Here is a 26,201-nt window from a genome sequence, read left to right as displayed (position 1 = left end):
AGGGGGCGTGGCGGCTGCCACGCCCCCTCCCATAGACTTGCATTGAGGGGGCGGGGTGTTATGTCATTAGGGGTGGGGCTTTAACTTAATGAGCTCCTGGAGCCCCTCCCAAAGACTTTCATTGAGGGGGCGGGGTGTGACGTCATGAGGAGGCAGGGCTATGACGTCACATGCTCCCAGCATTGGCTCCAGTGTTCGGAACAATTTGTTCCAAATGCTGAGCGGCGGAGTGCCCCTTTAAGTAAGTGACCCCTCATTGGACTCCTGTATTGGGTTTAGTGTGGGGGAACAGTGTGACAGTTTAGAAAATGCAATTGTGGGAAAATGGTGTCTGATTTAGCATCAAATTATCCGTAAAAATCAAAGTAAAACACAAAACGACGGCTAAAATTGCCAGAAGATGTACAAAATAATTGGACAACGCATTTCAAGGGGTGGGACCCCCTCTTCATCAGGTCCTGTCTTTTATTTATCACTTTACTGTCTGTATCGGTTATTATTATTATTCCACTATTGGCCCCACCTCGGCATCGCCATTTGTCTTCAAGAGAACCTGTACCAGATCTCTATTTTAGTAAGGCCTATTTTGGTATCAGAAAATTGTTATTGAATAAAACTAATAAAGTTATATCACCCCAAGATATATCACGCACTAATATAGTATTATGACATGTTGTACTGGCTTCAGCATGCTTTTGCTTGATTTACCCTGACAGGAAGTTGTGTAGTCCTCTCATTGTCAGTGTGGTGTTGTCTCCAGCTCCCCGGCTCCTCCCTCTCTCCTGACAAGAAGTTTCAGGTGGTGTGACTGGATCTTGTCTCTGAGCTCTAGCCCCGCCCCCAAATGATATCACCACATGTGACCGGCCCCTACAGCCTACATCACCATCTCCCTGTCCTATACGCATATACATATATATTTTTTATAATGAGGTGTGGTTACAGCATGCAGCCCTGTGCTGAACAATTCCACAGGCAGAGGAGCAGACAGGGAATGAGCACAGCAGGTGCTGCAACCTCGATGGGGTGGGAGAACTGTGATGAAGAGCTGAGGGAAAGCAATGCATTCTGGGAATTGTTGTACTGAGCAGCTGCCCAACCAGGACCCCCCAAACATATGGATTTTTGGTGGTTTCAGAACTGGGGCAGATATGTAAACAATGCTATATGCGTTTGTAGCATACCTGTCGTCAGAATACTCCTTTAAAGGGGGACTCCAGTTGAAAAAATTCTAATCAACTGGTGGCAGAAAATGTAACAGATTTGTAAATTTCTTCTATTAAAAAATCTTAATCCTTCCAGCACTTATCAGCTGCTGTATGCTCCACAGGAAGTTGTGTAGTTCTTTCCAGACTGACCACAGTGTCCAGAGTAGGAGAGGTTTGCTATGGGGATTTTCTCCTGCTCTGGACAGTTCCTGACACGGGGCAGAGGTGTCAGCAGAGAGCACTGTGGTCAGACTGGAAAGAACTACACAACTTCCTGTGGAGCATACAGCAGCTGATAAGTATTGGAAGGATTAAGATTTTTTAATAGAAATAATTTACAAATCTAAAGAATAAAAGTTGTGGTTGCTCTACATAAATCAGGAAAGTAAAAATCCTAAACCGAGGATACTGTGGTAAACATCACCCAATGTAAGTCAAAATACTAAAATGAAACAAACCAACAATTGTAATAGTCCTAATAGGTTACGGGATCGTAAAGAAGAACGTGTCCAATGATTATTCTAAAAATATTAATTATTCAATGTATGATGCTCCCTGTGGTGTCTCCTGCAGGGCCCTTGTATCAGACGTACCACGGATTAGATGAATAAAATAAGGTAAAATATATACCGTATATACTCGAGTATAAGCCGAGTTTTTCAGCACGATTTTTCCTGCTGAAAACGCCCCCTTCGGCTTATACTCGAGTGAACTGTCAATCCCTTCATCAGTGGTCTTCAACCTGCGGACCTCCAGAAGTTGCAAAACTACAACTCCCAGCAAGCCCGGACAGCCATCGGCTGTCCGGGCATGCTGGGTGTTGTAGTTTTGAAACCTCTGGAGGTCCGCAGGTTGAAGACCACTGCGCGGGCCTTCATCATCATCCAGACCCCCCCCTTTAGTTTTGTACTCCCCTCGGCGGGAAGTTAGGGTGAGCTGGTCCGGGCCATCTATGCTGCCGGGACCGTCCGGTGGGGAAGGTTAGTCGTTGCGAGCTGTCCATTTTCACCGGGGGGGGGCCTCTTCTCCGCGCTTTGGCCCCGGAGTAGTGACGTTGCCTTGACGACGATGCACAGGGATGTTGCGTCGTCAAGGCAACATCACTACTCCGGGGCTGGGGCCGAAGCGCAGAGAAGAGGCCCCCCCCCCGGTAAAAATGGACAGCCCGCAACGACTAACCATCCCCACCGGACGGTCCCGGAAGCATAGATGGCCCGGACCAGCTCACCCTAACTTCCCGCCGAGGGGAGGTGAGTACAAAACTAAAGGGGGGGGGGGGTCTGGATGATGACGAAGGCCACAGAGGTCTTTGGCTGTCCGGGCATGCTGGGAGTTGTAGTTTTGAAACCCCTGGAGGTCCGCAGGTTGAAGACCACTGATGAATGGATTGACAGGGGGTGATGATGATGAAGGGGGAGGGATAATGACGGGGGTCTGGATGATTACATGGGGGGATGATGTATTTCCCACCCTAGGCTTATAGTCGAGTCAATAACTTTTCCTGGGTTTTGGGGGTAAAATTAGGGGCCTCGGCTTATACTCGAGTATATACGGTATACAAATGCTCATAAAGTGCTCATAAAACAGTAAATAAAACAATATTCCCAATTTGGCAGATTAAAGGGGTACTCTGCTGCTCAGCGTTTGGAACAAATTGTTCCAAACGCTGGAGTCGGTGCCGGGAGCTTGTGACATCATAGCCACACCCTCTCATGATGTCAACGCCCCCGCCCCCTCAATGCAAGTCTATGGGAGGGGGCGTGACGGCTGTTGTTGGTTTATTTCATTCAGTAATTTACATATCTGTAGAACTTTCTCATGCCGGTTGATAGGAGAAAAAAAAAATTTCCACCGGAGTACCCCTTTAAATTGTTGTCAGTCTCTATAAATATATGTGATTATATAGAGTGGGCGCAGCAGGTCTGTTATGGGGTCTCACAGTCACCGCTGGACACATCAGTCACATGACCTCCTGTTCGAGGTGACAATTGTCTCATTGCCGATTCCTCATTGATTTTTACTTAATAAAGGATTCAATTAGAAATCCAGAGGGTTAGGATGAGAATTTAATTTCCTGTTGTCATGGCCCCCAACCTGTGGCCCCTACGATGCTCCTACTAACACAATAAGTCTAATGAAAATCTCAGGATCAATAATAGCTGAAATAATTCTTATCTTCCTCACGTCCCGTCTTATCTCCTATCGGTGTTTTCTCTGAATCTTATTACTGTACGTGCCGAATGGCGCAGTGTGGACTCTATATGGTTATACCAGGGGCCCCATATACGGAGATATCAGTCAGGTAGATAGAACGGGTCATGGCAAAAAGGGCAGTGGTCTCCTATATTTAAAGGGGTACTCCCGTGGAAACCTTTTTTTTTTTTTTTTTTTAAATCAACTGGTGCCAGAGAATTAAAAAAACAAAATAAAAGCACTTCCTTTGTAGTATACAGCCCCTAAAAAGTACTGGAAGGATTAAGATTTTTTAATAGAAGTAATTTACAAATCTGTTTAAAGGGGTATTCCAGGAAAAAAACTTTTTTTTATATATCAACTGGCTTCAGAAAGTTAAACAGATTTGTAAATCAAATCTTAATCCTTTCAGTACTTATGAGCTTCTGAAGTTGAGTTGTTCTTTTCTGTCTAAGTGCTCTCTGATGACACGTGTCTCGGGAAACGCCCAGTTTAGAAGAGGTTTGCTATGGGGATTTGCTTCTAAACTGGGCGGTTCCCGAGACACGTGTCATCAAAGAACACTTAGACAGAAAAGAACAAACTTAACTTCAGAAGCTCATAACTACTGAAAGGATTAAGCTTTTTTTAATAGAAGTAATTTACAAATCTGTTTAACTTTCTGGAGCCAGTTGATATATAAAAAAAAAAAAAAGCTTTTTCCTGGAATACCCCTTTAAACAGATTTGTAAATTACTTCTATTAAAAAATCTTAATCCTTCCAGTACTTTTTAGGGGCTGTATACTACAAAGGAAGTGCTTTTGTTTTTGGATTTCTCTTCTGTCACGACCACGGAGCTCTCTGCTGACCTCTGCTGACCATTTTAGGAACTGTCCAGAGCAGGAGAAAATCCCCATAGCAAACATATGCTGCTCTGGACAGTTCCTTAAATGGACAGTAGAGGTCAGCAGAGAGCACTGTGGTTGTGACAGAAGAGAAATCCAAAAAGAAAAGCATTTCCTCTGTAGTATACAGCCCCTAAAAAGTACTGGAAGGATTAAGATTTTTTTTTTATAGAAGTAATTTACAAATCTGTTTAACTTTCTGGCACCAGTTGATTTAAAAAAAAAAAAAAGTTTTCCACGGGAGTACCCCTTTAAAGGGGTATTCTGGCCATAGACATCTTATCCTCTTTCCAAAAGATAGGGGAGAAGATGTCTAATCGCGGGGGTCTCCTTGCAGCACCCGCATTCTATGCCGGGCTGCTGCTCCAGTCTCCGGGACTGGAGACGAGACATCATGCCACGCCCCCTCCATTCATGTCTATGGGAGGGGGCGTCACGCCCCCTCCCATAGACATGAATGGAGGGGGCATGACGTCACGAGGGGGCATGGCGTGACATCCAAAGAGGTTTCCGAGACTGGAGTAGCAGCACGGCATAGAACGCGGGTGCTGCACGGAGATCGCGGGGAGGGGGGGGGGGGTCCCAGTGGCGTGCCCCCCGCAATCAGACTTCTTATCCCCTATGCTTTGTACAGGTGATAAAATGTCTATGGCCAAACGTGGCTAAATATATTAAGACATCAGACCAGCCCCCTATTTTAATAACAGGCCCCAGACCAGACCACCTATATATATTTAGACCGTCTGTATTATTCAGACCCCAGACCAGATCCCTATTTTAATGCAAGACATCCCACTGAGGACCCTAAATATATTTAGACCACATATATTAATATCAGACACCAGACTAGACCCTTGAATTAATTTCAGACCTCAGATCAGACCTAATTATATTTATATTAATATAAAACCCCTATTTAAATATCAGTTCTCAGACCTTATACATATATTTAGACTATCTATACTTATATCAGACCTCAGACCTGACCCCTATATTCATTTCTGACCCTAGACCTGACCTCTACATAAGTTTCTGACACCAGACCCCTTTATTTGTATCAGTCCTTATTTTTAAAACAGGCCCCAGACCAAACCTCCTAAATATATTCAGATTCTCTATCTTATTCAGGCCCCAGATCAGACCTCTATTTTAGTATAAGGCATTACATAAGGTCCCTTAAATATATCAGGCCCCATATACAGACCCCGGATTAGACTTTTTAATTAATATCGGACTCCAATTCAGACCTATTTTAGTATCAGGCCCCAGACCAGACTTTCTGACTATATTCTTTCTGACTATATTTAGACACTCTGCTTTACTCAGGCCCCAGGCCACACCCCTATATTAGTATAAGGTATCACACCAGGGCCCTTAAATATATTTTGACCCCATGTATTAATATCAGACCTCAAACCAGCCCCCCTATTTTCACAATCAGGCCCCAGACCAGACCTCCTGAATATATTTAGACCCTCTGTATTATTCAGACCCCAGACCAGATCCCTATTTTAATATAAGACATCCCACTAAGGACCCTAAATATATTTTGACCACATATATTAATATCAGACCTCAAACTAGCCCCCCTGTTTTCACAATCGGGCCCCAGACCAGACCTCCTGAATATATTTTGACCCTTTATATTAATTAGACCCCAGACCAGACCCCTATATAAATATAAGGCATCATACCAGAGCCCTTAAATGCATTAGGCCCTACATATGAATATCAGACCCCTATATTAGTATAAGGCATCATACCAGAGCCCTACATATGAATGTCAGACCCCAGACTAGACCTTAAATTCATTTCAGCCCCCAGATCAGACCAAGTTTAATATCAGACCCCAGACTAGACCTATTTAAATTTCTTTATATATTTTTTTTTAATAGATATGGGGTCTGTGTTTGTTTAGGAGGTCAGAGGTGTGTTTTGTATTTATTTTGGGGGTCTCTGGTGTGGTTTGTATTCACTTTGGGGGTGTTGTGAAGGGGTCATATATACTATGTGTATTTTTGGGTGTGGCCCATATAAATGTGTCGGATAGAAAGCTGATCCTGATGATATGGGTGATATGATATCCTGATGATATGGGTGCGAAAGTGCTTTCAGCGTGGCAGAGTACTCCTCAGACAACCATTAAAGGGGTATGCCGCCCCTAGACATCTTATTCCTTACATAGGGGATAAGATGTCTGATCGTGGGGGTCCCACCGCTGGGGACCCCCACGATCTCTCTGCTGTACCCGGCATTAGTTTAGGGCATCAGGTGCAGCACCGGAGACTCATGACTTCACGGTCACGCCCGGCTTGTGATGTCATGGCCACGCCCCCTCAATACAAGTCTATAGGTGGGGCCGTGATGGCCATCACGCCCCCTCCCATAGACTTGCATTGAGGGGGTGATGCTGTGACATCATGAGCGGGCGTGACCGTGACGTTTTGAGCCTCTGCCCGGCATCGCTAGTCATCAGGCACGGAACGAAGTTCGCTCCATATACCGGATGTCTGGGGTGCCACAGCCAAGATCGCAGGGTTCCCCCGCAGCGGTCTTTTGGATGGGGATAAGATGTCTAGGGGCAGAGTACCCCTTTAATATCCTCATTGACAACAACCAAGGCGTGTAAATGTGTGTATTCCTGTGTGGCGCTCATACTCAATACTGAATAGCATTGATTTAAATTGTTACCACATCTATCGACCCTGTAATTTCCCTGGTTCCACGACCTTTCCCCCCATTGTTACAGTCTCCATGTTGAGGACTGTACATTTGTGGTAGAACGTCTTGGTCCTTAGAACATCAGACATTTTGCTTTCTTTCTATTGCAGGATCCATCTGTTTTGCCAATATGGCAATTGCCATGATGGAACCAGCTCTGCCAATCTGGATGATGGAAACCATGTGCTCTAGAAAATGGCAGCTCGGTAAGATGCCGTTAACCCTTAAAGAGTACCTGTCAAGATCTTGATAAATGTTATAATCCTCCTAGGTCACTGTCCCATCATGATAAACCACCCCCGGCCTTTATTTTTATTATTTTTTTAGATTTCTACCTTGATATTTTTCTGTATTTTCTGCTCAGTCAGATTCACAGACTGGGAAGGGGCGTTCCCCAGCAGGCGTGACATCATCTGAAGCCATGCAGGGGAGAACTTCCTCCCTCACTCTGCTACACACAGCCCAGAGCAGTTCAGTGTGAGATGAGCTATGATTGGATAAGGCTGCACACACCCCCCTCAGCATTTCCTGATTTTGGACTTCTGCCAGGCCTGCAGGAGTCCAAAGTCTATGCAAGACATAGGGGGAAATGTGCTCTGAACAAGTGGCAGCTTTTTTAAACACAAATAAAACATAGTTAAACAAAGTACATTAGACATTTTTTTTTATTTACCATAAGGAGTGCGACAGCAAAAATGAGTTTTAACGATAGTGCCCATTTAAACAATATCCACCTACCCCACCTGGATGAGCTGTGTGCGCCATTTTTGCTGGACTGTTAAGTTTTGGTCCGAGCAGAGGAATCCTGTGGAGTATAAAGATTTGTCTACATCAGTGTTTCCCAACCAGGGTGCCTCCAGCTGTTTCAAAACTACAACTCTATAAATAAATAAATAAATAAATAAATAAATAAAAAATAAACTCTGTGCATGCTGGGAGTTGTAGTTTTGTAACAGATGGCAGTACCCCGGTTGGGAAACAGTTGTGGTGGCCCAGTACAGAAGTTATACCCCTGTACCCTTGCTGTCCTGTCAGGTAGCCTCCCTGCAGTGTCCCCTGGGACCCCGACACCTGTCCCCTTGTGTATACATATTTTCTGCCATGTGTTATACTGTAAAATGTATATAAGAGTGTTATTGCTTTAAGAAATTTTAACATGTGATCACCAATTGTCATGTGAGTTGTGAGATGTGAGTGTAACCCCGAGAGGTATCAGTGACCATGTGACCTATGGGTGAACTTATGGGACCCCACCAGAGTCTCCCCTATATAAGCCCTGTGTGGAGCCTCTAGAGTCCTAGAGTGTGTCTGGAGTCCATAGGAGGCCTCAAGTCCGTCCTGCAGCCACAATCTACAAGTAACTACAGTCACAGCTTAGTCAGTATCAAGTCAAGTCAGTCACTGTCATCTATTGTCAAGTCAGAGTGGCCTGCACTAAATTGTCCAAAACCACTACAAGTCCCAGCAAGTCCTAGCAAGTTCTGAGTCCCAAGTCACCTCTGTGGGCCCTGGCTGACCTGTATAGACCAGTGGTCTTCAACCTGCGGACCTCCAGATGTTGCAAAACTACAACTCCCAGCATGCCCGGACAGCCAACGGCTGTCCGGGCATTCTGTGAGTTGTAGTTTTGCAACATCTGGAGGTCCGCAGGTTGAAGACCACTGGTATAGACTGTTCCATCTGTCACTCAGTAAAGCTACCGGTTTCCGTAACTTGGCACCGGATTCATTATTGCCCCTGTGCCTAGCCCAGGATACAGTGGTATACCTTTGGGTGAGGGATAAACCACTCCCTGGCGTCACGAATACAAGGAGGTTAAAAGGGGTTATCCAGGAAAAAACTTTTTTTATATATATATATATATATCAACTGGCTCTAGAAAGTTAAACAGATTTGTAAATTACTTCTATTAAAAAATCTTAATCCTTTCAGTACTTATGAGCTTCTGAAGTTTAGGTTGTTCTTTTCTGTCTAAGTAATCTCCGATGACACGTGTCTCGGGAACTGCCCAGTTTAGAAGAGGTTTGCTATGGGAATTTGCTTCTAAACTGGGTGTTTCCCGAGACACGTGTCATCAGAGATTACTTAGACAGAACAGAACAACCTTAACTTCAGAAGCTCATAAGTACTGAAAGGATTAAGATTTTTTAATAGAAGTAATTTACAAATCTGTTTAACTTTCTGGAACCAGTTGATATGTAAAAAAAAGTTTTTTCCTGGAATACCCCTTCAATGCCATCTGCCCCTAGAGTAATTCCATCTGCCCCACATCTCACCCTCTACCACACAGTGGTCTACATAGAGTCGTCCTGGGACCTGACTAGTTCCCGTAGGTCGTGTGGGACTCCGCAGCCGCCAATAAACCTCTGTAAGTAATAGTAATAGTAATTAGTTCAGAGCTTCGCACCCGCAGCTGAAAGTGATTGACTCGGTCGGTGACTAGATAAAGCTGAGCTGTGAGGCAGGCGTGATTGATAGGCTTAGTCCTAAAATACAGCACTAATGATCCTCCCCGTGATAACCTCCTCCGGATATTAAACCTCCTCATGAATGTTTCATCCTGGCTGATAAGTGGCATTGTGTCTCCCGCAGGTGTGGCCTTCCTCCCCGCCAGTATCTCTTATCTCATAGGAACCAATATCTTCGGGCCCCTGGCCCACAGGATGGGGAGGTAGGTCTGTTACTTATTGCTTCCTGCTCCAGATCTAATCAGTCATGGCTGAGAATTGTCAGGTCACTTTGTTCTGTATTACACCCGTCCCACCTTATATATATATATATATATATATATATATATATATATATATAACACTAACTACAGGGCCTCAAATGGTTAACACAGTGTAAGGAATACCAGCCGCTCCTCGTGTCAGACTCATGTCCTATAATCGCCGTCTTATTGATTGAACCCACAAAATAAACAATCAGACATTGAAGTGTCTGCAGACGGGAGATGCTAAGAATCAATTACTGTAGAAATAAACATCAGCGAAAAACGAAAAACAACACAGCGGGTGACAGACAAGAAAGCAACTACTATAATACTGCCCCCTAATGTACAAGACTATAACTACTATAAACCTGCTCCTATATACAAGGATATAACTACTATAATACTGCTCCTATATACAAAAATATAACTACTATAATACTGCTCCTATATACAGGAATATATCTACTATAATACTGCTCCTATATACAAGAATATATCTACTATAATACTGCTCCTATATACAAGAATATAACTACTATAATACTGCTATTATATACAAGAATATAACTACTATAATACTGCTCCTATATACAAGAATATAACTACTATAATACTGCTCCTATATACAAAATATAACTACTATAATACTGCTCCTATATACAAGAATATAACTACTATAATACTGCTCCTATATACAAGAATATAACTACTATAATACTGCCTCCTATATACAAGGATATAACTACTATAATACTGCTATCTATGTACAAGAATATAACTACTATAATACTGCTCCTATATGCAAGAATATAACTACTATAATACTGCTCCTATATACAAAAATATAACTACTATAATACTGCTCCTATATACAAGAATATAACTACAATAATACTGCTCCTATATACAAGAATATAACTACTATAATACTGCCTCCTATATACAAGAATATAACTACTATAATACTGCTCCTATATACAAGAATATAACTACTATAATACTGCTCCTATATACAAGAATATAACTACTATAATACTGCTCCTATATACAAGAATATAACTACTATAATACTGCTCCTATATACAAGAATATAACTACTATAATACTGCCTCCTATATACAAGAATATAACTACTATAATACTGCTCATATATACAAGAATATAACTACTATAATACTGATCCTATATACAAGAATATAACTACTATAATACTGCCTTCTATATACAAGAATATAACTACTATAATACTGCTCCTATATACAAGAATATAACTACTATAATACTGCTCCTATATACAAGAATATAACTACTATAACACTGCTCCTATATACAAGGATATAACTGCTATAATACTGCCTCCTATATACAAGAATATAACTACTATAATACTGCTCCTATATACAAGAATATAACTACTATAATACTGCTCCTATATACAAGAATATAACTACTATAATACTGCTCCTATATTCAAGAATATAACTACTATAATACTGCCCCTGTATACAAGAATATAACTACTATAATACTGCTCCCTATATACAAGAATATAACTACTATAATACTGCTCCTATATACAAGAATATATCTACTATAATACTGCCTCCTATATACAAGAATATAACTACTATAATACTGCTCCTATATACAAGAATATAACTACTATAATACTGCTCCTATATACAAGAATATAACTACTATAATACTGCTTATATATACAAGAATATAACTACTATAATACTGCTCCTATATGCAAGATTATAACTACTATAACACTGCTCCTATATACAAGAATATAACTACTATAATACTGCTCCTATATACAAGAATATAACTACCATAATACTGCCTCCTATATACAAGAATATAACTACTATAATACTGCTCCTATATACAAGAATATAACTACTATAATACTGCCTCCTATATACAAGAATATATCTACTATAATACTGCCTCCTATATACAAGAATATAACTACTATAATACTGCTCCTATATACAAGAATATAACTACTATAATACTGCCTCCTATATACAAGAATATAACTACTATAATACTGCTCCTATATACAAGAATATAACTACTATAATACTGCCCCCTATATTCAAGAATATAACTACTATAATACTACCTCCTATATACACGAATATCACTACTATAATACTGCTCCTATATACAAGAATATCACTACTATAAAAATGCTCCTATATACAAGAATATATCTACTATAATATTGCTCCTATATACAAAAATATATCTACTATAATACTGTTCCTATGTACAAGAATATAACTACTATAATACTGCCCCTATATACAAGAATATAACTACTATAATACTGCCTCCTATATACAAGAATATAACTACTATAATACTGCTCCTATATACAAGAATATAACTACTATAATACTGCTCCTATATACAAGAATATAACTACTATAATATTGCTCCTATATACAAGAATATATCTACTATAATACTGCCCCTATATACAAGAATATAACTACTATAATACTGCTCCTATATACAAGAATATAACTACTATAATACTGCTCCTATATACACGAATATAACTACTATAATACTGCCTCCTATATACAAGAATATAACTACTATAATACTGCTCCTATATACAAGAATATAACTACTATAATACTGCTCCTATATACACGAATATAACTACTATAATACTGCCTCCTATATACAAGAATATAACTATTATAATACTGCTCTTATATACAAGAATATAACTATTATAATACTGCCTTCTATATACAATAATATAACTACTATAATACTGCTCCTATATACAAGAATATAACTACTATAATACTGCTCCTATATACAAGAATATAACTCTTATAACACTGCTCCTATATACAAGAATATAACTACTATAACACTGCTCCTATATACAAGAATATAACTACTATAATACTGCCCCTATATACAAGAATATAACTACTATAATACTGCCCCTATATACAAGAATATAACTACTATAATACTGCTCCTATATACAAGAATATAACTACTATAATACTGCTCCTATATACAAGAATATAACTACTATAATACTGCTCCTATATACAAGAATATAACTACTATAATACTGCCTCCTATATACAAGAATATAACTACTATAATACTGCCCCTATATACAAGAATATAACTACTATAATACTGCTCCTATATACAAGAATATAACTACTATAATACTGCTCCGGTATACAAGAATATAACTATTATAATACTGCTCTTATATACAAGAATATAACTATTATAATACTGCCTTCTATATACAATAATATAACTACTATAATACTGCTCCTATATACAAGAATATAACTACTATAATACTGCTCCTATATACAAGAATATAACTACTATAATACTGCTCCTATATACACGAATATAACTACTATAATACTGCCTCCTATATACCAGAATATAACTATTATAATATTGCTCTTATATACAAGAATATAACTATTATAATACTGCCTTCTATATACAATAATATAACTACTATAATACTGCTCCTATATACAAGAATATAACTACTATAATACTGCTCCTATATACAAGAATATAACTCTTATAACACTGCTCCTATATACAAGAATATAACTACTATAATACTGCTCCTATATACAAGAATATAACTACTATAATACTGCCCCTATATACAAGAATATAACTACTATAATACTGCCCCTATATACAAGAATATAACTACTATAATACTGCTCCTATATACAAGAATATAACTACTATAATACTGCTCCTATATACAAGAATATAACTACTATAATACTGCTCCTATATACAAGAATATAACTACTATAATACTGCCCCTATATACAAGAATATAACTACTATAATACTGCCCCTATATACAAGAATATAACTACTATAATACTGCTCCTATATACAAGAATATAACTACTATAATACTGCTCCTATATACAAGAATATAACTACTATAATACTGCTCCTATATACAAGAATATAACTACTATAATACTGCCTCCTATATACAAGAATATAACTACTATAATACTGCCCCTATATACAAGAATATAACTACTATAATACTGCTCCTATATACAAGAATATAACTACTATAATACTGCTCCGGTATACAAGAATATAACTATTATAATACTGCTCTTATATACAAGAATATAACTATTATAATACTGCCTTCTATATACAAGAATATAACTACTATAATACTGCTCCTATATACAAGAATATAACTACTATAATACTGCTCCTATATACAAGAATATAACTCTTATAATACTGCTCCTATATACAAGAATATAACTACTATAATACTGCTCCTATATACAAGAATATAACTACTATAATAATGCTTCCTATATACAAGAATATAACTACTATAATACTGACTGTCACGATGCCGGCTGGCAGGTAGTGGATCCTCTGTGCCAGAGAGGGATTGGCGTGGACCGTGCTAGTGGACCGGTTCTAAGCCACTACTGGTTTTCACCAGAGCCCGCCGCAAAGCGGGATGGTCTTGCTGCGGCGGTAGTGACCAGGTCGTATCCACTAGCAACGGCTCACCTCTCTGGCTGCTGAAGATAGGCGCGGTACAAGGGAGTAGGCAGAAGCAAGGTCGGACGTAGCAGAAGGTCGGGGCAGGCAGCAAGGATCGTAGTCAGGGGCAACGGCAGAAGGTCTGGAAACACAGGCAAGGAACACACAAGGAACGCTTTCACTGGCACTAAGGCAACAAGATCCGGCAAGGGAGTGCAAGGGAAGTGAGGTAATATAGGGAAGTGCACAGGTGATTACCCTAATTGGAACCACTGCGCCAATCAGCGGCGCAGTGGCCCTTTAAATCGCAGAGACCCGGCGCGCGCGCGCCCTAGGGAGCGGGGCCGCGCGCGCCGGGACAGAACAGACGGGGAGCGAGTCAGGTAGGGGAGCCGGGGTGCGCATCGCGAGCGGGCGCTACCCGCATCGCGAATCGCATCCCGGCTGGCAGCGGGATCGCAGCGCCCCGGGTCAGAGGACGTGACCGGAGCGCTGCAGCGGAGAGAGTGAAGCGAGCGCTCCGGGGAGGAGCGGGGACCCGGAGCGCTCGGCGTAACAGTACCCCCCCCCTTGGGTCTCCCCCTCTTCTTGGAGCCTGAGAACCTGAGGAGCAGACTTTTGTCAAGGATGTTGTCCTCAGGTTCCCAGGATCTCTCTTCAGGACCACAACCCTCCCAGTCTACTAAAAAAAAATTTTTCCCTCTGACCTTTTTGGCAGCCAAAATTTCCTTGACCGAGAAGACGTCCGAGGAGCCGGAAACAGGAGTGGGAGGAACAGATTTGGGAGAAAAACGGTTGAGGATGAGTGGTTTGAGAAGAGAGACGTGAAAGGCATTAGGGATACGAAGAGAAGGAGGAAGAAGAAGTTTATAAGAGACAGGATTAATTTGACACAAAATTTTGAAAGGACCAAGATAGCGTGGTCCCAACTTGTAGCTAGGGACACGGAAGCGGACATATTTAGCGGAGAGCCATACCTTGTCTCCAGGGGAAAAAACGGGGGGAGCTCTTCTTTTCTTATCCGCGAACCTCTTCATGCGTGAAGAAGCCTGTAAGAGAGAATTTTGGGTCTCTCTCCATATAATGGAAAGGTCACGAGAAATTTCATCCACAGCGGGCAGACCAGAGGGCAAGGGGGTAGGGAGGGGGGGAAGAGGGTGACGGCCGTACACCACGAAAAATGGGGATTTGGAGGAAGATTCAGAGACCCTGAAGTTATACGAGAATTCGGCCCATGGAAGGAGATCTGCCCAGTCATCCTGGCGGGAGGAAACAAAATGTCGCAAATAATCACCCAAGATCTGGTTAATTCTTTCTACTTGTCCATTGGACTGGGGATGATATGCAGAGGAAAAATTTAATTTAATCTTGAGTTGTTTACAGAGAGCCCTCCAGAATTTAGACACGAATTGGACACCTCTATCCGAGACAATCTGCGTAGGCAACCCGTGAAGACGAAAAATGTGTACAAAAAATTGTTTAGCCAACTGAGGCGCAGAAGGAAGACCAGGAAGAGGGATGAAATGTGCCATTTTGGAGAATCGATCAACGACCACCCAAATAACAGTGTTGCCACGGGAAGGGGGTAAATCAGTAATAAAATCCATACCAATCAGAGACCAAGGCTGTTCGGGGACAGGCAGAGGATGAAGAAAACCAGCGGGCTTCTGGCGAGGAGTCTTATCCCGGGCACAGATAGTGCAGGCTCGCACAAAGTCCCCAACATCCGTCTCCAGAGTCGGCCACCAGTAGAAGCGGGAGATGAGTTGCACAGATTTCTTGATGCCCGCATGACCTGCGAGATGGGAGGAGTGACCCCATTTGAGGATTCCGAGGCGTTGGCGTGGAGAAACAAAGGTCTTTCCTGGAGGAGTCTGCCTGATGGAGGCAGGAGAAGTGGAGATCAGGCAGTCAGGTGGAATGATGTGTTGCGGAGGGAGATCAACTTCTGAGGCATCCGAGGAACGAGAGAGAGCATCGGCCCTAATGTTCTTATCGGCAGGACGAAAGTGAATCTCAAAATTAAATCGGGCAAAGAACAGAGACCACCGGGCCTGGCGAGGATTCAGCCGTTGGGCAGACTGGAGGTAGGAGAGGTTCTTGTGGTCGGTGTAGATAATAACAGGAAATCTTGATCCCTCCAGCAGATGCCTCCATTCCTCAAGTGCTAATTTAATGGCTAGAAGCTCTCGATCCCCGATGGAGTAGTTCCTCTCCGCTGGAGAGAAGGTCCTAGAGAAAAAACCACAAGTGACAGCATGCCCGGAAGAATTTTTTTGTAGAAGAACAGCTCCAGCTCCCACTGAGGAGGCATCAACCTCCAATAGGAAGGGTTTGGAAGGGTCAGGTCTGGAGAGCACGGGAGCCGAAGAAAAGGCAGACTTGAGTCGTTTAAAGGCGTCTTCTGCTTGAGGAGGCCAGGACTTGGGATCAGCATTTTTTTTGGTTAAAGCCACGATAGGAGCCACAATGGTAGAAAAATGTGAAATAAATTGCCTGTAATAATTGGCGAACCCCAAAAAGCGTTGGATAGCACGGAGTCCGGAGGGGCGTGGCCAATCTAAGACGGCAGAGAGTTTGTCTGGATCCATCTGTAGTCCCTGGCCAGAGACCAAATATCCTAGAAAAGGAAGAGATTGGCATTCAAACAGACATTTCTCAATTTTGGCATAGAGTTGGTTGTCACGAAGTCTCTGAAGAACCATACGGACATGCTGGCGGTGTTCTTCTAGATTGGCAGAAAAAATTAGGATATCGTCCAGATATACAACAACACAGGAGTATAACAGATCACGAAAAATTTCATTGACAAAGTCTTGGAAGACGGCAGGGGCATTGCACAGTCCAAAGGGCATGACCAGATACTCAAAGTGTCCATCTCTGGTGTTAAATGCCGTTTTCCACTCGTCCCCCTCTCTGATGCGGATGAGGTTATAGGCGCCTCTTAAGTCCAATTTAGTGAAGATGTGGGCACCTTGGAGGCGATCAAAGAGTTCAGAGATGAGGGGTAAGGGGTAGCGGTTCTTAACCGTGATTTTATTAAGACCGCGGTAGTCAATGCAAGGACGTAGGGAGCCATCTTTTTTGGACACAAAGAAAAATCCGGCTCCGGCAGGAGAGGAGGATTTACGGATAAAGCCCTTTTTTAGATTCTCCTGGACGTATTCGGACATGGCAAGAGTCTCTGGGGCAGAGAGAGGATAAATTCTGCCCCGGGGTGGAGTAGTGCCCGGGAGGAGGTCGATAGGGCAATCATAAGGCCTGTGAGGAGGTAGAGTCTCAGCTTGTTTTTTGCAGAAAACATCCGCGAAGTCCATATAGGCCTTAGGGAGACCGGTTACTGGAGGAACCACAGAGTTACGGCAAGGGTTACTGAGAACCGGTTTTAGACAGTTCTTGGAACAAGAGGACCCCCAACTCTTGATCTCCCCAGTGGACCAATCCAGGGTTGGGGAATGAAGTTGAAGCCAGGGAAGTCCAAGGAGAATTTCTGAGGTGCAATTGGGGAGGACCAAAAGTACAATCCTCTCATGATGAGATCCGATGCTCATAAGAAGGGGCTCCGTGCGGAAACGTATGGTACAGTCCAATCTTTCATTATTTACACAATTGATGTAGAGGGGTCTGGCGAGACTGGTCACCGGGATGTTGAACCTGTTGACGAGAGAGGCCAAAATAAAATTTCCTGCAGATCCAGAGTCCAAGAAGGCCACAGCAGGGAAGGAGAAGGCAGAGGCAGACATCCGCACAGGCACTGTAAGACGTGGAGAAGCAGAGTAGACATCAAGGACTGTCTCACCTTTGTGCGGAGTCAGCGTACGTCTTTCCAGGCGGGGAGGACGGATAGGACAATCCCTCAGGAAGTGTTCGGTACTAGCACAGTACAGGCAGAGGTTCTCCATACGGCGTCGTGTCCTCTCTTGAGGTGTCAGGCGAGACCGGTCGACCTGCATAGCCTCCACGGCGGAAGGCACAAGAACAGATTGCAGGGGACCAGAGGAGAGAGGAGCCGAGGAGGAGAAACGCCTCGTGCGAACAGAGTCCATATCTTGGCGGAGTTCCTGACGCCTTTCGGAAAAACGCATGTCAATGCGAGTGGCTAGGTGAATAAGTTCATGTAGATTAGCAGGAATTTCTCGTGCGGCCAGAACATCTTTAATGTTGCTGGATAGGCCTTTTTTGAAGGTCGCGCAGAGGGCCTCATTATTCCAGGACAATTCTGAAGCAAGAGTACGGAATTGTACGGCATACTCGCCAACGGAAGAATTACCCTGGACCAGGTTCAACAGGGCAGTCTCAGCAGAAGAGGCTCGGGCAGGTTCCTCAAAGACACTTCGGATTTCCGAGAAGAAGGAGTGTACAGAGGCAGTGACGGGGTCATTGCGGTCCCAGAGCGGTGTGGCCCATGACAGGGCTTTTCCGGACAGAAGGCTGACTACGAAAGCCACCTTAGACCTTTCAGTGGGAAACAGGTCCGACATCATCTCCAGATGCAGGGAACATTGGGAAAGAAAGCCACGGCAAAACTTAGAGTCCCCATCAAATTTATCCGGCAAGGATAGGCGTAGCCCAGGAGCGGCCACTCGCTGCGGAGGAGGTGCAGGAGCTGGCGGCGGAGATGACTGCTGAAGCTGTGGTAGTAACTGTTGTAGCATAACGGTCAGTTGAGACAGCTGTTGGCCTTGTTGCGCTATCTGTTGTGACTGCTGGGCGACCACCGTGGTGAGGTCAGCGACAACTGGCAGAGGAACTTCAGCGGGATCCATGGCCGGATCTACTGTCACGATGCCGGCTGGCAGGTAGTGGATCCTCTGTGCCAGAGAGGGATTGGCGTGGACCGTGCTAGTGGACCGGTTCTAAGCCACTACTGGTTTTCACCAGAGCCCGCCGCAAAGCGGGATGGTCTTGCTGCGGCGGTAGTGACCAGGTCGTATCCACTAGCAACGGCTCACCTCTCTGGCTGCTGAAGATAGGCGCGGTACAAGGGAGTAGGCAGAAGCAAGGTCGGACGTAGCAGAAGGTCGGGGCAGGCAGCAAGGATCGTAGTCAGGGGCAACGGCAGAAGGTCTGGAAACACAGGCAAGGAACACACAAGGAACGCTTTCACTGGCACTAAGGCAACAAGATCCGGCAAGGGAGTGCAAGGGAAGTGAGGTAATATAGGGAAGTGCACAGGTGATTACCCTAATTGGAACCACTGCGCCAATCAGCGGCGCAGTGGCCCTTTAAATCGCAGAGACCCGGCGCGCGCGCGCCCTAGGGAGCGGGGCCGCGCGCGCCGGGACAGAACAGACGGGGAGCGAGTCAGGTAGGGGAGCCGGGGTGCGCATCGCGAGCGGGCGCTACCCGCATCGCGAATCGCATCCCGGCTGGCAGCGGGATCGCAGCGCCCCGGGTCAGAGGACGTGACCGGAGCGCTGCAGCGGAGAGAGTGAAGCGAGCGCTCCGGGGAGGAGCGGGGACCCGGAGCGCTCGGCGTAACACTGACCCTATATACAAGAATATAACTACTATAATACTGCCCCTATATACAAGAATATAACTACTACAATACTGCTCCTATATACAAGAATATAACTACTATAATACTGCTCCTATATAAAAGAATATAACTACTATAATACTGCCTCCTATATATAAGAATATAACTACTATAATACTGCCTCCTATATACAAGAATATAACTACTATAATACTGCTCCTATATACAAGAATATAACTCCTATAATACTGCCCCTATATAAAAGAATATAACTACTATAATACTGCCCCCTATATACAAGAAAATAACTACTATAATACTGCTCCTATATACAAGAATATAACTACTATAATACTACTCCTATATACAAGAATATAACTACTATAATACTAACTCCTATATACAAGAATATAACTACTATAATACTGCTCCTATATACAAGAATATAATTACTATAATACTGCTCCTATATACAAGAATTTAATTACTATAATACTGCTCCTATATACAAGAATTTAATTACTATAATACTATTATTACCCTCTCTGGGTGATATGTTTCACGCTATTCTCCCGTTGCAGGTGGCTTTGTGCGTTCATCGGGATGATGCTGGTGGGGTTAAGCGTTATATGTGTGAGTACATCAGTGTATCGGTAAATACTGTATAATGAACCCTATAGATTTCATACTTGTCTCTCACTTTGTCCTTTCATATTAAGGTGCCATTTGCTAAGGACATCTATGGGTTAATAGCACCAAATTTTGGAGTTGGATTTGCTATTGGTAAGTTCTGTAGAAGTGGAAATTATATTTTTGGAATATATATATAAATATATATATATATATATATATATATATATATATATATATATGCATATATGTGTGTGTGTATATATATATATGTATATATCTAGCTCGAAATATGTGGGTATATATGTGTATGTATGTTCCAGCATACTGAACGGCTGCGGATATATCGATTGAACTTGGTACACATCTTCCTTGTATGTCCATTAAAAATATAGTAGAGTTTAGGGATTTCCGATACCGACAATGTCCGCAACGGAGCTCGGATAGTTAAATCATACTTTACCAGGTACTGAGAATCATGCAAGTGTACAGGACTTGTATGAGCCGGCGTCATGGTAAATTATGCCGAGCTGACATCACGGTAAATTATTCCGAGCTGACATCATGGTAAATTATTCCGAGCTGACATCATGGTAAATTATGATTTAACTGTCCGGCAGGCAGGTGCAGAGAACAGTTAGTACAGGGGCCTGGGATGGTCAGATTTTTTCATGGGCAAAGAGAGTGAGTGGGGGAGAGAGAACATCAGTGTGGGGACAGGGAGAGAGGACGAGGAGCCTACTACTGCTGGGGCTTCAGGAGACTGGGAAAGCTGGGCGGCACGCATTATGCGTGCCACCCAGCTTTCCCAGTCTCCTGAAGAGTGTAGCTTTTCCCCTATCAGGGGCAGTCAGCTAGTATATATATATAATATTGAGATGTACTGTAATGTAAATATCTGTCATGTGTCTGGCAGGGATGGTGGATTCGTCGATGATGCCCATTATGGGTTACCTGGTAGATCTGCGTCACGTCTCGGTCTACGGCAGCGTTTACGCCATTGCAGACGTGGCCTTCTGTATGGGGTTTGCATTAGGTGAGTGTCACGTTGTTACTGCGGAGACGTCCGGTGATGTCACCTCCGCATTGTCTCTGGCGGAGCGCTCTGTTTACTCACCGATGTCCCAGAATAGACAGCTCGTGCAGCACTCCTCACCGTCAACAGATGGATCTTCCCACGTCCAGAGCTGTCATCATCATCATCCTCATGTTTTTCAGGGCCGTCAGCCGGAGGGGCCATTGCTAAATCTATTGGGTTTCCTTGGCTGATGACAATTATCGGAATAGTCGATATCGTCTTTGCTCCACTCTGTCTGTTCCTCCGAAGTCCTCCGGCCAAAGAAGAGAAGATGGTAAGAAAGACGAACCGCGCATTACAGCATCACCGATTCATCCATTGGGTCTTCTGTATCCATCATCATCCAAGCGCGAACGAGACTCCATGGGGGAGATTTATAAAAACCCGTCCAAAGGAAAAGCTGCACGGTTGCCCATAGCAACCAATCAGATCATTTCTTTCATTTATAACAAGGCCTCTGAAAAAGGAAAGCAGCGATCTGATTGGTTGCTATGGGCAACTCAGCAACTTTTCCTCTGGACGGGTTTTGATAAATCTCCCCCATTATGTCCTTCTGAAGCCAACGAACAGAACCCATATGGAATATATGATGACCCTTAAAGGGGTACTCCATCCCAAGACATCTTATCTTAAAAGATGTCTGACCGTGAGGGGTCCGGCTGCTGGGACTCCCTGCCTTCTCCGGCCCAGGTCCAAAATAATCTGCTGCACGGAGCGATCACGCCCCCTCCGTAGACATTAACCACTTAAGGACACAGGGCGTACCATGTGCAAACCCCTGGGGAGTCCTGATACAAACCCCCCCCCTATTATCCTTTACCAGCAGGAGTGAGGTGGAAGGAGGATCCGGTGTGCGCAGCAGCAGGAGGTAAGGCTGGCCTCCTGCTGTTGTTTAGCAACAACTCCCAGCATGCACAAAAGGGCATGCTGGGAGTTGTTGCTATGCAACAGCAGAAGCCACAACTACAACTCCCATCATGCCCTTTGATAGTTTGTGCATGCTGGGGGTTGTAGTTATGCAACAGCTGGATGCACATTTTTTCTATGAAAAGTTGTAGTAGTGCTCCATGACTAAGAGCAACTGCTCGAAACGCGCTTCACTCCCCATTTTAGAGTGACATGTCTCACTTATATGTTATATCTCACTTATGTTAATATAGACTATTAAACATTAAGTTTTAGGGATTTTTTTCTCATCTCAGTAGCTGTTTTTTTTCTTCTTTGGCTTTTCCTCATAGTGTGCCTCCAGCTATTGCATAACAACAAGTCCCAGCATGCCCTTCGGTTGTAAGTGCATGCTGAGAGTTGTAGTTTTGCAACAGCTGAAGGCACACTGGTTGCGAAACACTGAGTTAAGTAACAAACTCTCAGTGTTTTGCAACCAGTGTACCTCCAGCTGTTGCATAACTACAACCCCCAGCATGAACAGACAGCCAAAGGGCATGCTGGAAGTTGTAGATTTGCAACAGCTGGAGGTCCCCCCCCCATGTGAATGTACAGGGAACAGGGTACATTCACACAGGCGGGTTTACAGTGAGTTTCTCACTGTAAGTTTGAGATGCAGCAAATTTTCCACTGCAGCTCAAACTCTGCTTTTTCTCCTTTTACCCCTTGTAAAAATTCAAAAACTGAACAAGAACATGCGGATGTAAAAAATGCAGATTTAGAATTTTCTCCTTCACTTTGCTGCTATTCCTGTGAAACACCTAAAGGGTTAACAAACTTACTGAATGTCATTTTGGATACTTTGAGGGGTGCAGTTTCTATAATGGGGTCATTTATGGGGTATTTATAATATGAAGGCCCCTCAAATCCACTTCAAACCTGAACTGGTCCCTGAAAAATTCAGATTTTGAAAATTTCGTGAAAAATTAGAAAATTGCTGCTGAACTTTGAAGCCCTCTGGTGTCTTCCAAAAGTAAAAACCTGTCAACTTTATGATGCAAATATAAAGTAGACATATTGTATATGTGAATCAATATATAATTTATTTGGTATGTCTATTTTCCCCTACAAGCAGAGAGCTTCAAAGTTAGAAAAATTGTAAATTTTTTAATTTTTCATGACATTTTGGAATTTTTCACCAAGAAATGATGAAAATTTACCAACGAAAATTTACCGCTATGATAAAGTAGAATATGTCACGAAAAACCTATCTCAGAATCAAATTCATAAGTAAAAGCGAGTTATTAATGCTTAAAGTGACAGTGGTCAGATGTGCAAAAAAATGCACTGGTCCTTAAAGGGGTACTCCACCCCTAGACATCTTAGATGTCTGATCACGGGGGTCCCACTGGAGCATTCTAAACAAACCTGCGGCAGTGGTCATGATGTCACAGCCACTCCCCTTTTGACATCATGCCACGCCCCCTCCATTCATGTCTATGGGAGGGGCGTGTCTTCCGACACGCCCCTCCGATAGACATGAATGGAGGGAGCGTGCCGTGACATCACAAGGGGCATGGCCATGACGTCGCGTCCACGGCCTCCAGCTCCGAGCGTTCTGAACAAAATGTTCCGGACGCCGGAGCACAGTTGTACCCCTTTAAGGACTGGGTAGAGGATATCTTCTGCTGTAGAGGATATCTTCACAGATCCTCGTGTGACCTAAGCATAGACCCATCCTCTCTTCCTCTAATATAATCTCCTTATACCCTGCAGGCAATCCTCATGGAGCACAACTGCCCGGTGAAGAAACGCATGTACACGCAGAACAGCGAGCAGCCGTATTTCGCTGCCGACGAGGAGACGGAGAGCGACGAATAAGCCGGGGACTCTGCCGGACGCAGCTAGTTGTACTTAACATTTCATTGTCGTATCATTGGTCTAACAGTGACATAGTAACAAGCCAAAGGTCTCTCGTTCTGTTCTAGCGGAGCGGCGGTTCGCGTCACGGAGAGCTGCCATCCTCCTCAGCCGGGGTAAGACTGCAAACATCAAGCATGTGTGTCACCCCGCCGGTGCACGTTACAGTCTTACCACTACAATCCGAGAATCACACATATATCCCGTTCGCCACCATCATGTCCTTGTGAGCGGCCCGGCTAAATGTCCGCCATCTTGTCCTATTTATCCAGTTTTGGGTTGAAGAGGGGGGCCCCCCCCCCGGAGATCACTCCGCTCCTATCTGCGGCCCGCGCTCTCTGTGCCGATTCCGCTCACCCATTCTGCCCCAGGGTGTGACGTATTCTACGCACATTTACCAACCGCCTTACCGGGTAACAAACACGTGAGCTTTTATAGACCCGTTTCTATAAATATATTGTTGAGAAACTTTATTTTATGTATTTCATTTTATTACATATTATGCAATATATTTTTAACTACTGTAATTGTAATGTAAATGTGTATAAAAGGCATAAAAACCCAACACTGAGCCGCGTCTGATTGTTATATAGTGGGTATCTCGCATATATATATACGGGGAGATGATGTTTGTCGCGTTAGGCTCGGTTCCCACTGACGTTGTGCTCAGTCCTATTCTGGGTCCATCGGTACGGCCCCAAAATGGGTTGGAGCACAACTGACTCTACCGGATCACCAACGGGTCCCCGCGGATCCTATTGACTTCAAGAGAGCATGTATTCATTTTTTCTCAGCTTAAAGGGGTACTCCGCCCCTTGCATTGAGGGGGCGTGGCCGTGACATCACGTGCTGAGCATGACCGTGACGTCAAGAGCTTCCGGCGCTGCACCCGACGCTCTAAACGAATGCCGGGTGCAACAGGGAGATTGCGGGGGTCCCCAACGGCTGGAACCCCGCGATCAGACATCTTATCCCCTATCCTTTGGATACCCACTCCGTTAGACCCCCGCAATCTCCCTGTTGCACCCGGCATTTGTTTAGAGCGTTGGGTTCACCATCGGAAGCTCATGACGTCAAGGTCATGCTAAGCTCGTGATGTCACAGCCACGCCCGCTCAATGCAAGTCTATTGGAGGGGGTGTGATGGCCATCACACCCCCTCCCATAGACTTGCATTGAGGGAGTGTGGCCGTGATGTCACGAGTCTCTGCCCAGCATCGCCATTCATCCGGCATGGAGCGAAGTTCGTTTAGTGCGCCGGATGTCTGGGGTGCCGTAGCCGAGATCCTTTGGCTAGGGGATAAGATTTCTAGGGGTGGAGTACCCATTAACTCCCGGTCATTACGACGGACTTGCGAAGCCCGACGGCAATGTGAACCTAGCCTTAGGTTCCAAGTTGGTCAGTGCCCCGGCTACTTCTGCAAAGTCATCAAGTGTCTGTAGCTAGCCATTAGTGATGAGCGGCCGGGGCCATATTCGAATTCGCAATATTTTGCGTATATATGGACGAATATTCATCCTATGTTCACAAAATTCGCATATTCGCTATGTTCTTTCAGAAATTTGCATAATGCACATGCGCGATTATATCTTTCACCTAAAGGAAGGGAGGGATCAGTGTCCTCTGATTGGAAGTGCCGATATTCGCATATTCTCAAATATTTGCATATTCACATAAAAAAAATCACTATATTCAAAATATTGCGAAGTGCCGATATTCGCGGTAAAAATGTGAATTTCGAATAGTCGCGCTCAAGACTACCAGCCATACATTTCAGACTGCTCTTTCACACTCATACGGGACACAGCAGTCTCCCCTGATTCCCACGTACACATGAATTCTTGGATCGGCATGTGTTCTGTATGGGGAGAAGATGCGGCCAGATTCCCTGACAACGTAAGGATTAGGTTAAAATCC

At 43.6% G+C, this 26,201-nt stretch overlaps 1 protein-coding gene across 2 annotated transcripts in view; it reads left to right on the top strand.

Annotated features, from left to right (window-relative positions):
* The window catches only part of SLC18A2 (solute carrier family 18 member A2), a 125,886-nt gene extending 101,025 nt beyond the window's left edge, over positions 1-24,861 (top strand). For both annotated transcript variants that reach the window (XM_056529777.1, XM_056529778.1), the window contains 7 exons: positions 7,118-7,213; positions 9,600-9,678; positions 20,353-20,404; positions 20,491-20,554; positions 21,318-21,437; positions 21,620-21,753; positions 24,141-24,861. In XM_056529777.1, coding sequence (XP_056385752.1) covers positions 7,118-7,213; positions 9,600-9,678; positions 20,353-20,404; positions 20,491-20,554; positions 21,318-21,437; positions 21,620-21,753; positions 24,141-24,245 — 650 coding nt within the window. In that variant the 3' untranslated portion in view covers positions 24,246-24,861. The remainder of the gene's footprint in view (positions 1-7,117; positions 7,214-9,599; positions 9,679-20,352; positions 20,405-20,490; positions 20,555-21,317; positions 21,438-21,619; positions 21,754-24,140) is intronic.
* The last annotated feature ends 1,340 nt before the right edge of the window (positions 24,862-26,201 follow it).

The sequence above is a fragment of the Hyla sarda genome, chromosome 7 (genome assembly GCF_029499605.1).
Source record: "Hyla sarda isolate aHylSar1 chromosome 7, aHylSar1.hap1, whole genome shotgun sequence".
Lineage (NCBI taxonomy): Eukaryota > Metazoa > Chordata > Amphibia > Anura > Hylidae > Hyla > Hyla sarda.
Note: the sequence above shows the minus strand (reverse complement) of the source record. Positions and strands in the feature narration are given on the sequence as shown.